Source organism: Myotis daubentonii, chromosome 8 (genome assembly GCF_963259705.1).
Source record: "Myotis daubentonii chromosome 8, mMyoDau2.1, whole genome shotgun sequence".
In the NCBI taxonomy this organism is placed as follows: Eukaryota; Metazoa; Chordata; class Mammalia; order Chiroptera; family Vespertilionidae; genus Myotis; species Myotis daubentonii.
Genome location: NC_081847.1, coordinates 71,540,984 through 71,555,404, shown reverse-complemented (window position 1 = coordinate 71,555,404; position 14,421 = coordinate 71,540,984). Strand labels below are relative to the sequence as shown.

The window sequence follows — 14,421 nt, the reverse complement described above, 5'->3', positions numbered from 1 at the left end:
TTCGCTATTGTCTGCTACCCTGTTCTCTTTGTCCTTGTGCATTTTTACCTTATTTTGCTTTATTTTTAATTCTTCTTTTCTCATGACACTGGGGTCCTGAAAGGTAGAGGGGATAGAATGTCAGCTGGTGTATTTCCCTTCAAGTATAAATGGGTCTGTTTTCAAACTCAAACCTGAGCATGCTGTCCTTTCGGAGCTCCTCCTCGCACTGGGTTGAACACTCGGCCTCTTTCCTTCTGTGGCCTGTTGGCCCAGCTCACGCCACCAGCCCTGCCTTGGTCCCTCTCTGTTATACACAGCGAGCTCTTCTCTGGGCTGCCCCTGTGCACCCCTGCCTTATGCCCAGTGTGTTCTCATCCTTCAGTTTTCAGTAGGAGTGTCATTTCCTCAGAGATGCTTTCTGTCCTTCCAGCCTGTGGTCCTTCCCTGATGACCTGGCCACAGTGCTCCCACCTGTCTTTTGAGCAGCTTGTACCCCAGTTGTAATGAGACCATGATGCCCATCTCTCCTACTAGAGTGGACTCTGAATGTAGCCGCCCATCTTCCTTGCCAGTAGTGCCCCCAGTGCCTGGAGAGCAGTGTTTGCCATGTAATGGGCACCAGTGCCTGGAGAGCAGTGTTGGCCATGTAATGGGCACTCCATAAATATATGGGAGCAAAAGAATGATGAGCATGGTAGCTTGGAGCACGCAGATCTGATCATTGTGGGCAGGAGGGCCGGGAGGTGTTTGGGTCAGGTTTCCCAGAAGGAACCTGAAATGCAGAGGTTAAAGGTCCAGGGGGTTTATGGAGGGAAGGGGCTCTTGCCTGTGAGAGGAGGGGTGGAGAAGAATAGGGCAGGGGCCCAGCAAGATGGGGACTCAAAGTCTGGCCTTGACGTGGTACATGCTGTGTGTGTGTGTGTTTCCTGATGGTCTGCAGCCGGAGTGACCAGAGGTAGAGACCCTCCTCTTAGCCTGGTTGCTCAGCCAAGCTGTTGTTCTCTGTTCACAATCCAAGGGCAAAGCACTCTGCTTGGAGCCTCAGAAAGAAGTGCCTACTGTGTGTGAGCACTTCTCTACTCCTGGGTACTAGGATTTAGCAGAGTGAGTGGAGATGCTCCGGGAATCGTTAAGTGCTAGAAACATGTGAGACTTCATCTAAGAGCTAAGACACCTTTGAGTTCCTCAGGTTGAACCCTCATGTGCAGAAGTGGGAGCTCAGCTCAGGGAGGTCAGTGATGTGATTGGTGGCACACAGGCCCCAGGGTTCAAAGGTCCCTCGTTTGCCCCCGCAGGACAGACAATGCTGTGAAGAATCACTGGAATTCCACCATCAAAAGGAAGGTGGACACAGGAGGCTTCCTGAGCGAGTCCAAAGACTGCAAGCCCCCCGTGTACCTGCTGCTGGAGCTCGAGGACAAGGAGAGCCCCCAGAATGGCCACCCCTCGGAAGGCCAGGTGAGACAGCTGCCCGGGGCTGCCCAGCCAAGGGCCTGGCTCCAGGTTGGTTGGTAGGATTGATTGCAGGGTTACCCATCACCGTATCACTTAACACCTGCTCTGCCCTCTTCATCTTGCCCAGGGCCGTTCATTAGTTCCTGCTGAGGGTCTCGGTGTGGCCGCGTGCCTCTCCTTGTCACACACACGTCTGCACATACCTGGCACTTGTCTGCCCACAGATGAAGCATGACGGAGCACGCTGACATAAAATTGTGTTTTCTGTCCTTATCAACACCTCCCTTCCTGCCTGTTTCTCTTTCTGGCTTTTTCATACTAAAAGCATGTTTGCAATTTTAAAAATTCCGGTTTATTGAAGTATAATTCACATATAGCAAACATTCATTGTGTTGAGGGATACAGTTCTGAGTCATGACGAAAACATACGGTCATGTATCCACCACCACAGTCAGGGCACAGCACCTTTCCGTCGCCCCCAGGCTCCTTGGGGCCCCTTCAGCCCTTCTCCACCCTTCGCTCCTGGCACCCTTCATCTGTTTCTGTCTCTGTGATTTTAATTTATATGGTTTCCTAGAAAGGCATATAAATGGAATCGTTTAGTATTACATTGCAATTGTAAAAGTGAAACCCCACACCCCAGCGTGAACTTCTTATTGATATTTTAAAAATAGATCTCATGAATCTTAAAAAATGAAGATTTGAAGCAAACGTCGAAGTGTGAAGATTTGACAGCCCTGGGTGTTGGTAACACACTTCACTGCTTTCTGGTCTTCCTGGCTTTCGGCTGCTGGGCCTGATGGGCCCAGGGCCTTAGCCAATGAGTTGGTTCAGCCATCTAGCATTTTAATGGTTCTATTGTGCTGGTTATTTCATTAAATTAAGGTTATATTCAGTTTATTGTCATAAGAAACAAAACTTGAATGGTTTTAATGGCTGTGTGTTATTTAAGGTTAAATCCAGTTTTTAAAATTTTACTTAAAAAGTTCTGCTTTTGTGTGTGTGTTTTCTTTTGTGTGAAATCTAACGTTTTTGATATTAGAAACAAAACTTTTAAGGGTCAGTCTTGTAGCTAAATCACTGCTTGTTTGCTCAGTTGTTTCTTGAGAAATTCTTAGAACTGGATAGTCATATTCTTTTTTTTTTTTTTTTTTTTTAAATATATTTTATTGATTCTTCACAGAGAGGAAGGGAGAGGGACAGAGAGCCAGAAACATCAATGAGAGAGAAACATCGACCAGCTGCCCCCTGCACACCCCCCACTGGGGATGTGCCCGCAACCAAGGCACATGCCCCTGACCGGAATCGAACCCAGGACCTCTCAGTCCTCAGGCCGACGCTCCATCCACTGAGTCAAACCGGTTAGGGCGATAGTCATATTCTTAGAAAACATTTTTTCTTTTCTTTATAAGATACTAGGGGCCCGGTGCACGAAATTCATGCACTGGGTGTGTGTGTGTGTGTGTGTGTGTGTAGTGTCCCTCAGCCCAGCCTGCCCCCTCTCACATACTGGGAGCCCTCAGGCGTTGACCCCCATCACCCTCCAATCACAGGATCGGCCCCTTGCCCAGGCCTGACGCCTCTGGCTGAGGCGTTCGGCCTGGGCAGTGGGGACCCGCAGCTGCAGCGGCCCCGCGATCGTGGGCTCTGCTTTAGGCCCAGGTAAGGGACCCCTAGCTCCTGGGACTGCCAGCTTCGACCGTGCCCAGCTCCCATCGCTGGCTCCACCCCTACTTCCTGCTATCACTGGCCAGGGCGGAAAAGGCACCTGATTCTCCGATCATGGCTGGGGGGCAGGGCAAAGGCGGCCCTGCCCCCTGGGTTTCCGATCACTGTCACTGTCAGTGGCAGGGGGCTTCTTCCTGCTTTCCCTTTCGCCTCCCTTCATTGTGCCTACATATGCAAATTAACCGTCATCTTGTTGGCAGTTAACTGCCAATCTTAGTTGGCAGTTAACTGCCAATCTTAGTTGGCAGTTAATTTGCATATAGCCCTGATTAGCCAATGAAAAGGGTAGCTCGTACGCCAATTACCATTTTTCTCTTTTAATAGTGTTGATGGAATGCTTCATGAATTTCCATGTCTTCCCTGCATAGGGGTCATGCTCTGTATCATTCCAATTTTAGCATATGTGCTCCAAAAGCAAGCACTTAAAAAAACCTCTTAATACATTTTGCTAGATTGCTTACCAGAATAGTTTTTCCTGTTAATGTGTAGATGGGAGCACCTCCTGTTTTCCCCACTGGTCAGTGTTCGTAATTACAAATTTCTCCCGTATTATTAAGGGTAATAAGTTAAAAATGAGTCTATGTGATATCTCACTGTCTTACAGGTTTCTCTTTCCACTTTGCTCAAGGGCAGCTAGGAAGTGGCACAGTTCTGTGACTCCGGAGCTTGCGTTCTCTCCTTGACTCCATTGTGCCCCCTTAACATGGGACCTTGCTCTTTGCTCTCAATGTGGCCTCTTAACCACAGACCCCCTACACTGGGGTCTGTCTGCCAGGGTCATGTGTGAAGCTTTCTAAGGTTCTGCCAGGAGAGCTACTGCCATGAAGGATCTTCCTGTATTTTTATTGTCCCTGTCACAAAATTAGTATATACTCATTTTTCATTTTTTAATGAGTCTACTTCAGCCACATTGATGACATCTTCCAGGGAGCAAGATCTCAAATGCTCTCTACACGAATTTTTCAAACTTTCATTTTGAAATAATATTAAGCATGCAGAAAAGTTGCAAGAATAGTACAAAGAACTCTCACATGACCTGTACTGGGTTCATTTTTAGTTTTTAACACTGGCCAGTTCTTTCTTACACACATTTTTATTTTTTATCTGAGACATTTGAAGGTCAGTTACATACATTGTGCCTCTCTGTCCATTAAGATGTCAGTGTGTGTTTCCTAAGAACCCAGGCATTCACTTATATAACCATAGCACAGTTAACGTCTAATTCAGGGAATTATTTTTTTTTTACTTCGATCTAATGTATAGTCCATATTCCATTTTTTCCTGTTCCTGATCCAGGATTAGACATTGCATTTAGTTGTCCTATCTCTTTTTGTCCACTTTTAACTGCAGTCTTTGATAATGTTGATATTTTAGAGACTCTCAGTTTGGGTTCCTTATTCAATTCAGGTTGTGCGATTTTTAGCTGGAATATGGCATGATCTTTATCTCATAACAAAAGCTCCACAAACGGTGTACTCTTGTGTCCTGCAGGGAAGTCTTGGGACCAGCTGGTCCCCAGCGCTCCCTGCCATGAAGGAGGAGGACAGCAGTGAGGAGGAGACCTCAGCAGCAGCCGCGACTGAGGAGCAGGAAGCTGCCCCTGCAGAGCTGGACCGAGTGTGCACACCAGAGCCCTTAGACGACACCCCCAAGCGTGAAGACCAGGAGGGCTCCTCGCCAGAAATCAGCCTGCCGTATAAGTGGGTGGTGGAGGCTGCCAACCTCCTGATTCCAGCCGAGGGGCCCAGCTTCTCGGAAGCCCTGGACTTGATCGAGTCGGTAATGTTGGTCACAGCACTTCCAGCAGGGAGTCCTCTCGTGGGCGGGCATGCTTGTGTTCACTCATCCCAACAGCATTTTCTGGGCAGATGCTACGTGCCCAGCCTGCAGCCTGACTCATGATGTATACAGCACAGGGCGAGGTGGGAGGGCTCTTCAGGGGAGGCTGTGCTCTGAGTTCTGAGGGATGATGGCGGGGAGGGTGCTTGAGCCGATAACAGAGTACAGTTGAGCATGGTGTTTGCAGCACCACAGGTGGTTGGGAGTCCCTGGAGAGGCACCTGGGAACTGGTAGGGCGGGAGCAGTGAGTGGGTTCTGATTACTCAGGTGTTGCAGCCGTAAGGCCGAGCTGGCTGTGGACTGTGCCCCTTGGGAGAGAGCTCTGCAGTGGGGGATGCCCCTCTTGGTGTGACATCCCAGCTCCCACCTGCATCAGCCAGGCCTGTGTTGTGGAATGGTTTCAGGAGGTGATGGGCAAGAGGCCTGGCCAGTTACATACCTTGTGCCTCTTTATCCGTTAATATTTCAGTGTGTGTTTCCTAAGAGCACAGGCATTCACTTATATCACCACAGTACAGTTATATCTAACTCAGGAATTTAACACTGATACTGATCTCCAGGGGCAGTGGAGTTTGGTATATTCACCTGCCTACTTGGCCTTTCCCCTCCTTGGTAAAAATAGTGACATTTGTTGAACATCTATCTATTAAATGCTAGCCTCCGAGCTTGATGTGAAGTCCACCCAGTATTCGGTGAGGTGTGTCCTTTCTCTGTTTTGTAGATGAGGCTGCGGCTCAGAGAGGTCAAGTTGTGTACCCAGGGTCACACAGCAAGTCAGCTGGGTGATTGTGACCATTGTGCTGTGTCTTGCTTAATGGTGGTTGGGTGGCACATCCCTAGGGAGCCATCTCTAAAACCCTCTGACTCGGAGTCTCATCTTTTCGCCCCAGTGGCTGGGACTGCACCCGGCTACAGGGTCTGTCTGTTGTGTCACTTCCACTCCAAGGAATCCTCACAGTATCTTGAGAAGAGGCCTGAGCGTTCTTCAATCTGCAGCACACAGCTCCGAGGCTGCCACGTGAGGCCCCGTCCTTCTGGGCCCTAAGGGGACTGTTGAGATGAGAGTTGTGCCCGGCACTGTTGGCACTTCGTTGTGTTGCCATCTCCATCCTCAGCCTGTTCGGCATCTTCCTCCAGTTACTGGGCACAGAGAAGGAGGGAGGGGAGCACCCAGTGTATGGGAGGAGCAATGCTTAGTAATTACCATATCCAATATTTGAATGCCTACTATGTGCCAGCCTTGTTACTGGCTACCTACATACCTGCTCTCTGTTCGTCCTCTGACAGCCCTGTGAAGTGGGTGGTGGGCTCATCACCAGCAAGGGAATCCCAAGTCAGAGGTCGGGAGGCTTGTCTGGCATCACACAGCAGGTGAGTGCCAGGGCTCGGAGTTCAGGCCCAGCAGCCGGGGAAGGAGCTACTTTTGTAGGAAAACGGCCCTCCCTTGCTCCCCTGCAGGAAGTCCTTGCAGGATGTGCTTCTATTAGATGCCATCAACTCTAGGGCCTCCCCAGCTGTGGGGCTTGTGCTGCAGGTGGGCCCGAGTCAGACTGCCCTGCGCTGGCCTCCAGCACTAGGAATGAACTGCCCACCTTCCCGCGAGTCTCGGGGATCAGAAGTCATCACTGGGGTCCAGGTTCACGCAGGGCAGACCCTCCAGGACCAAAGTGGAAGCTTCTGTCCAAGTCGTTAGTCTGGACAAGATCTGGGTGTGCCTCTCGGGATTGATTGCTCTCAGACACTGGTGGGCAGGTGCATCCTTTCTGGCCTGGGCTCAGTGTGGGGTTGGAAACAGCCTCTGTGAAGGGGCGAGGGAGCACCGTGAGGAGCACAGGAGCTGCCTCCCCCAGGAATGTGGCCACAGCCTCGCGCCCATGACTTCCCCACGTAGTGATCTATATTGTTGGAAAACCTAAACATGCGGGGGGAGATTTATATACAAGATGTTCATAAAACAGTTAAATAACTGATGTAGTCATATGATGGAGTATTTTGCAGTCATAAAAATCATTATAAAAGTTGGAAATTTTTCACCATTTATTCATATTAAACATTTAACTCATAGGTAATAGAATCAGGCATGATTATTTCTGCTTTACAGACATTTTAAATGGAACAAAAAGCAGGATATAGAGGTGATTTATACTAATGTTAAAAACATGCAAAATACTAGAAATGCATGATGACAGTAAATTCTAAATTCCAGTAGTGGTTTCCCACCTGAAGGCAGAGGATGTTGAGTGGGCAGGTGAACATGGGGTCTCAGTGATAAGGTTTTATTTCCTTAGCTTATTGATGGATATTTGGGTTTCTTTGTATTTTTCTTTGTGTTTTTTATATTTTAAATAGTGGCTGGAACATTTTTTAAATAACAGCCAGCAGCCTTATGTACAACATACCTTCAGTTTTATTCACAAACATAGATATGCAGGCGTAGAAGATTTATATTTCCTTGGGGAAATGGGAGAAATTGTTAATGATGATTGTTCCTGGGCTGTGGGATCATAGTTGGCACGCGTGTATTTTCCTTCAGTGAGTAAGTCCTCTTGTATCTGCTGGAAGAAAAGCAGACAAATTGCAGTGATTACTAACCTCTCCTCTCTGGGCAGGACCCCGACGGTTGGTGTGACCTGAGTAAGTTTGACCTCCCCGAAGAGCCGTCCCCAGAGGGCAGCGTCCACAGCAGCCCAGAGCAGCCACAGCCGTCGCAGTGGCCCGCCCCTTCGCCTCGCCAGTCTGTTGCCCCAGGGCCCAGCGTGACCGAGTACCGCCTGGACGGCCATACCATCTCAGACTTGAGCCGGGGAAGCCGGGGCGAGCTGATCCCCATTTCCCCCAGCACTGAAGTGGGGGGCTTGAGCATTGGCACCCCGCCTTCCGTGCTCAAGCGGCAGAAGAAGAGGCGTGTCGCCCTGTCTCCTGTCACAGAAAACAGCGCCAGTCTGTCCTTCCTGGACTCCTGTAACAGCCTCACCCCCAAGAGCACCCCCGTCAAGACCTTGCCCTTCTCGCCCTCCCAGGTGTGTGGACCCCACCCCAACTGCTCACTGGGTTTTGTTTACAGACTCCCAGTTCCCAGTGCAGGGCCTTGCACGCAGGCACGTACTCATGGGTTGTCTGCCGTGTGGGAGGGCTGGCGATGAAGGGTGAGCAGACACAGGCCTGGCTTTCCCTCATGAAGCTTACATTCTGGCAGGAGGACCAATTAATAATGATAAAAAAGGCCCAAGTAAACATGGTAAATGGAATAACGGAAAAGGCTTTTGCTGCATCTCGTCTGGGGGCTGGGGGAGAGGTCATCTAGGAAGGCTTCCATGAGGAGGAATTGCTTGAGCTGAGGATAGTGGGTGATAACTGCGCAGAGAAGGGAAGGGGCTCAGTATTTGGTAAAAGAATCAGTTTATTGAGCAACTATTTCACATCGGCTTCTTTGTCACTGGGGAGCACAGGTGGAAAGGACAGCCCTGCCCTTGAAGAGGGCACTAGTATTGGGGACAGGCTTGTGATGAATGAGCTGATGCAGAATGTAGTGTGGGAAGAGCTCTGGTGATAGCAGTTGAGAGTTTACTGTGATCTGAGTACTGCTCCCTCGGGCCCTGTCTTTCCTAGAGGTTGGGGTTGGGGGACGCGCGGAGGCAGGCTTTCTGGAGAATGGTGCCTGAACAAAGGTGCAGAGATGGGGAGGGCGAGTGAGTGAAGTCAGAGCTAGGAGGGATTGGTGGGGGGTGGCATGGGGGCAGGAGCCTTGGAGGGCCTTGGGTGTAACTAAGGGTATGTACTGCCCTGGGGACTGCGGGGATGGGGCAGCAGGGCTTTGCGAGGGTGCACCGGAGGGGTGGGGGGGGCGCAGGCCTTAGCGTTCCCATGTCCTGGACAGGAGCAGGGTGTGTGGAGGCTCCCTCCCTCCCGTGAGGATGTGAGAGAGCAAGGCCGGAGGTGGCCTGTTTGCAGAGGCTGCACCACCATCTGCCGTAGAGGACGGAGGGAGGCCAGGCCCATTGTTGGGGATGCTTGTTTTCCCAAGAGACGTCGGTGTTCCTCTGCTAGAGCTGCCGTAACAAAGTACCACACACGGTTGCTTAGCAGAAGTTTATTTTCTCAGTTCTGGAAGGAATGGGCAGGGTTGGTTCCTTCTGAGGCCTTTCACTTTGGCTTGCAGAGAGCTGACTTCTCCCTGTGTCTTCACATGGTCTTCCCTCTGTGTAGGTGTGGATCATAATCCCTATCTTCTCATAATCTCTTACTTCTTATAATCGTCCAAGGGCACCAGCCTTACTGGATTAGGGCCCACCCACATGACCTCACGTTACCTTAATTATCTCTTTAAAGGCTGTGCCTCCAAATACAGTCACAGTATGTGACTTCAACGTATAAATTTGGGGAGAGCACAGTTTAGCCCATATTGGACCCCAAGTGAGGACTACAGGCTGGAGGAGGAAGACGGCGGAGCCTTGAGCTACCCAGGCCGCAGCCCAGGATGATGGGATGAGGTGGCCGCCTTGCTCCGGGGACCCCGCACAGGGCAGTGGACCTGAGGCCTGCAGATGGACCTGAACTACCAAGGGCAGAGACAGGGAGAAGGGAATGCTTCAGACTTGGCTCTGATCTGGATTTGAGTCCTGCCTGGAGAAGTCACAAGAATCTAACTCCCTCTAAACCCCAGTTTTCTTATTTAAAAAGGCGTTCACAATGGCACCTGCACCTCAGAGGGTCTGAGAACAGGAAGTTCTTGGTGTAAAGTGTGTAGCTCTGGCGGGAGAAGGTGCTCCTTAATGCCAACATCAGCCACTGCCGCCGCCGTGGTCGTCCCCGGTCCATTACAGGTCCTTTTTTTTTTTTTTTTTTTTAAAATATATTTTATTGATTTTTTACAGAGAGGAAGGGACAGAGATAGAGAGTCAGAAACATTGATGAGAGAGAAACATCGATCAGCTGCCTCCTGCACATCTCCTACTGGGGATGTGCCCGCAACCCAGGTACATGCCCTTGACCGGAATCGAACCTGGGACCTTTCAGTCCGCAGGCCGACGCTCTATCCACTGAGCCAAACCGGTTTCGGCCATTACAGGTCCTTTAAGAGCTGTTCCCACACCGTCCGTGTTCTTTGTCCTAAGTGCGCCGTCAGCAGCCTGGCCAAAGGGGACGGGCCGTGACCAGCCCAGTGATACGTGAGCCCACTGGGTGGGCGCCTGCTGATCTGTCTCAGCCTTTTTCTCTGGTGCCTGGCAGGAGGGGACCTCCCATATCAGGAGGGACCTCTGTCAGAGCAGACGTGGGGGGAGGAAGAGAGGGTCTCGCCCCACCTGCAGGTCACTCCTTTGTCTTGTTTCCTTTGTCTTCCCTGGCAGTTTCTGAACTTCTGGAACAAGCAGGACACACTGGAGCTGGAGAGCCCCTCGCTGACATCCACCCCCGTGTGCAGCCAGAAGGTGGTGGTCACCACGCCCCTGCACCGGGACAAGACGCCCCTGCACCAGAAACACACTGCGTGAGTGCTGTGCCCCCCCCCCCCCCCACTGCTGGCCCAGGAGTGTAGGACCGGTCCCTCCCCCAGCAGGGCCGGGGGCCAGGGTCACTGGTCGGGAAAGGGCATCCTTGGAGAAGCACCTGAGAATCGGTTAACGGAAGGCAGCCTCCTGGCCACCACGCCTCTTCGTCTCTTCGTCTTTGTCAGGATAGTCGTGTTTTGTCATTGTTCTGATTCTTCTTATATTTTAAGATGGTGGTTTTCTAATCTCGAAAATGGAGAGGGTCCAAATTGCCATGAGAAACTTAATCTCTCTATCTTTATGCGTTTCAAGCACAAATCCACGGTTGAGTAGCCTTACGCGGAGGACGAAAGTGCCCCCAGTTCTGTCTCGCTCAGTCGGAAGCGAAGGCTGCATCCGCCTGCCAGGCCCGGACAGGTTGTAGGCCTCCTTGTGTATTCGTGATTCTTTTTTTTTTAAGTGTTAGAAATTGTATTACAGTTAACATTCCACAAGGTCATATTCCTACAAATCAAACAGAAAGAAATTCAATATGACGCGGGGAATTCAAACTGTCATCTCTGGTAACATTTGGTCTTTCATTGCAAATGTCAAAAATGGAATTACTTTAACTTAACAAAAAGTTTTTGGAAAGTCAAACCTGCTGTCCATTCGTGTTAGATCAGAAGGCTGTTGTCTTCATTCATTTCATGAAATCCATGTTAAATAACGCTGTCTTGGTGGTATAGGGTCACACCATTCTCGTGGTACTAGAATTTTCCTCTACTCCCCATAGTGGAAATCTGTCGCTGGCAGGGTCCATTGGAGACTCTTCAAGCTGCCTGGGTGTAAATGCTTCCACCAATATCTATTAGCAACTCAGTCCCAAGATTCGCTTTTTTGCTACATAAAATACAAACTTTTGCAAAGATTTTCTCTCTCTCTTTTTTAATGTTTTTGATTTTTAGAGAGAGAGGAAGGAGAGAGGGACAGAAACAGGGATGAGAGAGGAACATTATCGATGGGCAACCTGACGCCCCCAACCGGAGAGCAAGCCTGCAATCTGGTGACCTCTTGGTTCATGGTCTGGTGCTCAGCCACTAAACCACACTGGCAGGGCACTGAGATTTTCCTTATCATTGATAAAACTCCAGGGTCCCAGTGTTCACAATGGTCAAACTCCTATAAAAGAGCTGTACTTGTTCAGAACCATCATCAACCAAATTTAATTTTAATCTTGTTAAATCTGAGCCCTTCAGCAGATACGCTGCAGCCTCAGAAGGAAGTGACACTTGTCTTTCCCCTTTTCCTTCTCCTCTGTGTTCCTTCTGCTGCTCCAACTTTACTACTTTCCTCCACACAAAGATCGCCCGTGCTCTTAGGTCCTTATTTCCACCTGGTGGTAGCTTCCTTCTGTCTGGAGGCCGTCCTTGAGTGTTCTGTAGAGGGAGCCTGCTGGTGATGAATTCTTCAGCTTGTGTGCAGCTGAAAAGTTGCCTTAATTTTTGAAAGCTGTTTTTGCTGGGTATAGAATTCTGGGTGACAGCCCTCCCCGTTTTCTGCTCTTTCCCGTCTGCTGGGTCTTCTGGCTTCCAGAATTGCATTTCTTCCATTTCCAAGCCATCTTATGTGTTTCCTTTTCAGTCAGCTCCCTCCGTTCTCTAACAGCTTCCCCTGTCAGTTCTTGCTGACACGGTGACTTCAAGAGGTTCTAGAATTCTCATGTTTGTTGTAAAAGTTCCGTGTCTCACATAGATGTTGGGCCATGTCTCAGATTCATTCATGCCTCTGAACTGCGGTTTGAACTGTGAGGTGTTTCCTTTTGACCAGCGCTGATCTGCCTGCTCATCCTTACAGAGGGCTCTGTGTGTCTCTGGGGTGGAATGTAACAAGGATATGGGAACCGATTGACTGGGTGATCCCTGTCCAATCTCTCAGTCCCAAGGAAGGAAGAAAAGAATGGTTTGTATTCTTCTAGCTTTTACCTCCCTGTGGAATGGCTGGCAGGCCCAGGGAAGTGGCCGGAGCGGCAGCCCCAGGCACCGTGTCTCGGATTGGCCACTGCTCCCAAGTTCTCCACAATCGGGTGTTTCTCACATCCTGGACCCGCCCCAGGGAGGCTGTGGGAGTCGGCTGTGGTGATGCCTCCTGTTGACTGAGGTCACACAGGCCTCCTGCAGGTGGAGCCTGGCACGTGCTGTCCACCGAGGTTTGCCCACAACCGGCGGCCTGGCCGTGGGCACCTCTTCTGTCCCTTCCCCAGCAGGCTTCTCCGTCGCAGGCAGAAATCACATTGCTAGAAGCGTCCTAGTGTTTCTGCCTGCGGACCGACCCTGCCTAGGTTTCTCTCTGCTAAAGCTTTCCCTCCACGTGTCTGTCCCCACTGTGGTCATTCTGAGGAGACTGGGGAAGACGGTAAGTTCAGCATGTGCGTTGGCCTCACCATCTCACGCCTGGTGTCTGCCCGGCCTTGCCCTAACGGTGCTGTTGCCGCTGGATCTCCGAGAGGTGGGGGAGGCACACGGCCTCCAGGTTCCCTCCTTCCCCCGCCCCTCCCTTGCTGGCCACGGCCTCTGTGTTTTATGGGAAGTCCTCATTGTAGACGGATGACCAGGCAGCATCCTCAGCCATTCTTTTACCCCCTGGGTCTCCGGGACCCTCTTAGCCTCTTTCCTGTCCCCGGGGATGGCTCCTTGCTCTCAGTCCCTGATTAAGACCCTCTCGGGTTGGGAGGGGGTAGGCCAGTGCCAGAGGACAAGAGCCTGTGTGCGGGTTTCCTCCCTGTTGCCAAGGCCAGAGGTCCAGGTGGAGGGGGGCTGGGAGAGCGTCTGGTGACTGTCCCCAACCCTGTCACTAAGCCTCCTTCCTGGCCCTGGCAGGTTTGTAACCCCAGATCAGAAGTACTCCATGGACAACGCTCCCCACACACCGACCCCGTTCAAGAACGCTCTGGAGAAGTACGGACCACTAAAGCCCCTGGTATGTGGCGTGGGCAGGTCTGTGCGTGTGGTCTGGGTTCGTCCAGCCATTTGCAGTTCACAGAGCCCTCTCGGGTCTCATTGGGTTCTTCCAGCAGCCCTGGGAAGCTGCAGCTATCCTAATTTCACAAACGGGGAAACTGAGGCTGGGTTACTCATCAGTTCCTCAGACCTTTCCTGGTGAGGCTGAGTGTGGGATGGTGGGGGGAGGACACTGAACACATGAATTCATAAATAACTAAATACTTCCAGCACATTGTACGGGCTGGAAGGAAACGGCAAGGTGCTGGGACAGAGGAGGACTTGCTCAGATGTTAGGACTAATTTGGGGAAGAGGCAAATTATTCCTCGTCTAACCAAAGCCTTTTGCCTAACTGCTGGTTCTGTACAAAACCTGGGAAAGCTGCTCCTGGGTGGGCTGGAGGTGGCCAGTGAGGACCCACCCCCAGCTCCCCCTGCCCCTCCCAGTCATCACATGGCCATGCTTTTCCAATGACGAGACAGCTGGCACCTTGGGCTCCGAGACAGGCAGTGTTTCAGTGGACGGTGAGAGGCTGGTTGGAGAGAAGCACTGGCCTGTGAACACTGCAGCGGCCCCCTGGCTTCCTCTCCCCTGGTGCGCGGGGTCCTCGTGAAGGCCTGGCCGTGGGGCCTGTGGTGGCCCGTCCTGTGTGCCGCTGATTGGAGCTAAATGGGCCCAGGCCAGGCACAGTGAGCTCTGCCCTCTCCTGTCCCAGGGGATTTGGCTCCTGTATCTGTGTGCTCTCCAGACGGGCTTGGGAGGGCCAGTCTGACCTGGGCAATAGGAGGACAGTGCAGGGGCTCTGGGCGACTTCTGAGGTGTCAGTGCACCCTCCCCTCCCTCTGCCTGGGGGCTCTCCTTTCTCTGGTCTCTGCTGCCTGAGGCCCGAGAGGTCGCCTGGAGCCCCCAGGCTTGAGAAAGGGGAGTGGAAACTAGCATCTGCATTCG

At 51.3% G+C, this 14,421-nt stretch overlaps 1 protein-coding gene and 1 pseudogene across 1 annotated transcript in view; one reads left to right on the top strand and one right to left on the bottom strand.

The window, feature by feature from the left end:
• MYBL2 (MYB proto-oncogene like 2) overlaps nucleotides 1-14,421 on the top strand; it is a 31,616-nt gene that overhangs the window by 13,191 nt on the left and 4,004 nt on the right. Inside the window, exons 6-10 of the mRNA XM_059707028.1 lie at nucleotides 1,278-1,440; nucleotides 4,657-4,944; nucleotides 7,615-8,025; nucleotides 10,354-10,493; nucleotides 13,353-13,452. Coding sequence (XP_059563011.1) covers nucleotides 1,278-1,440; nucleotides 4,657-4,944; nucleotides 7,615-8,025; nucleotides 10,354-10,493; nucleotides 13,353-13,452 — 1,102 coding nt within the window. The remainder of the gene's footprint in view (nucleotides 1-1,277; nucleotides 1,441-4,656; nucleotides 4,945-7,614; nucleotides 8,026-10,353; nucleotides 10,494-13,352; nucleotides 13,453-14,421) is intronic.
• LOC132240339 (U6 spliceosomal RNA) lies at nucleotides 3,489-3,587 on the bottom strand (annotated as a pseudogene).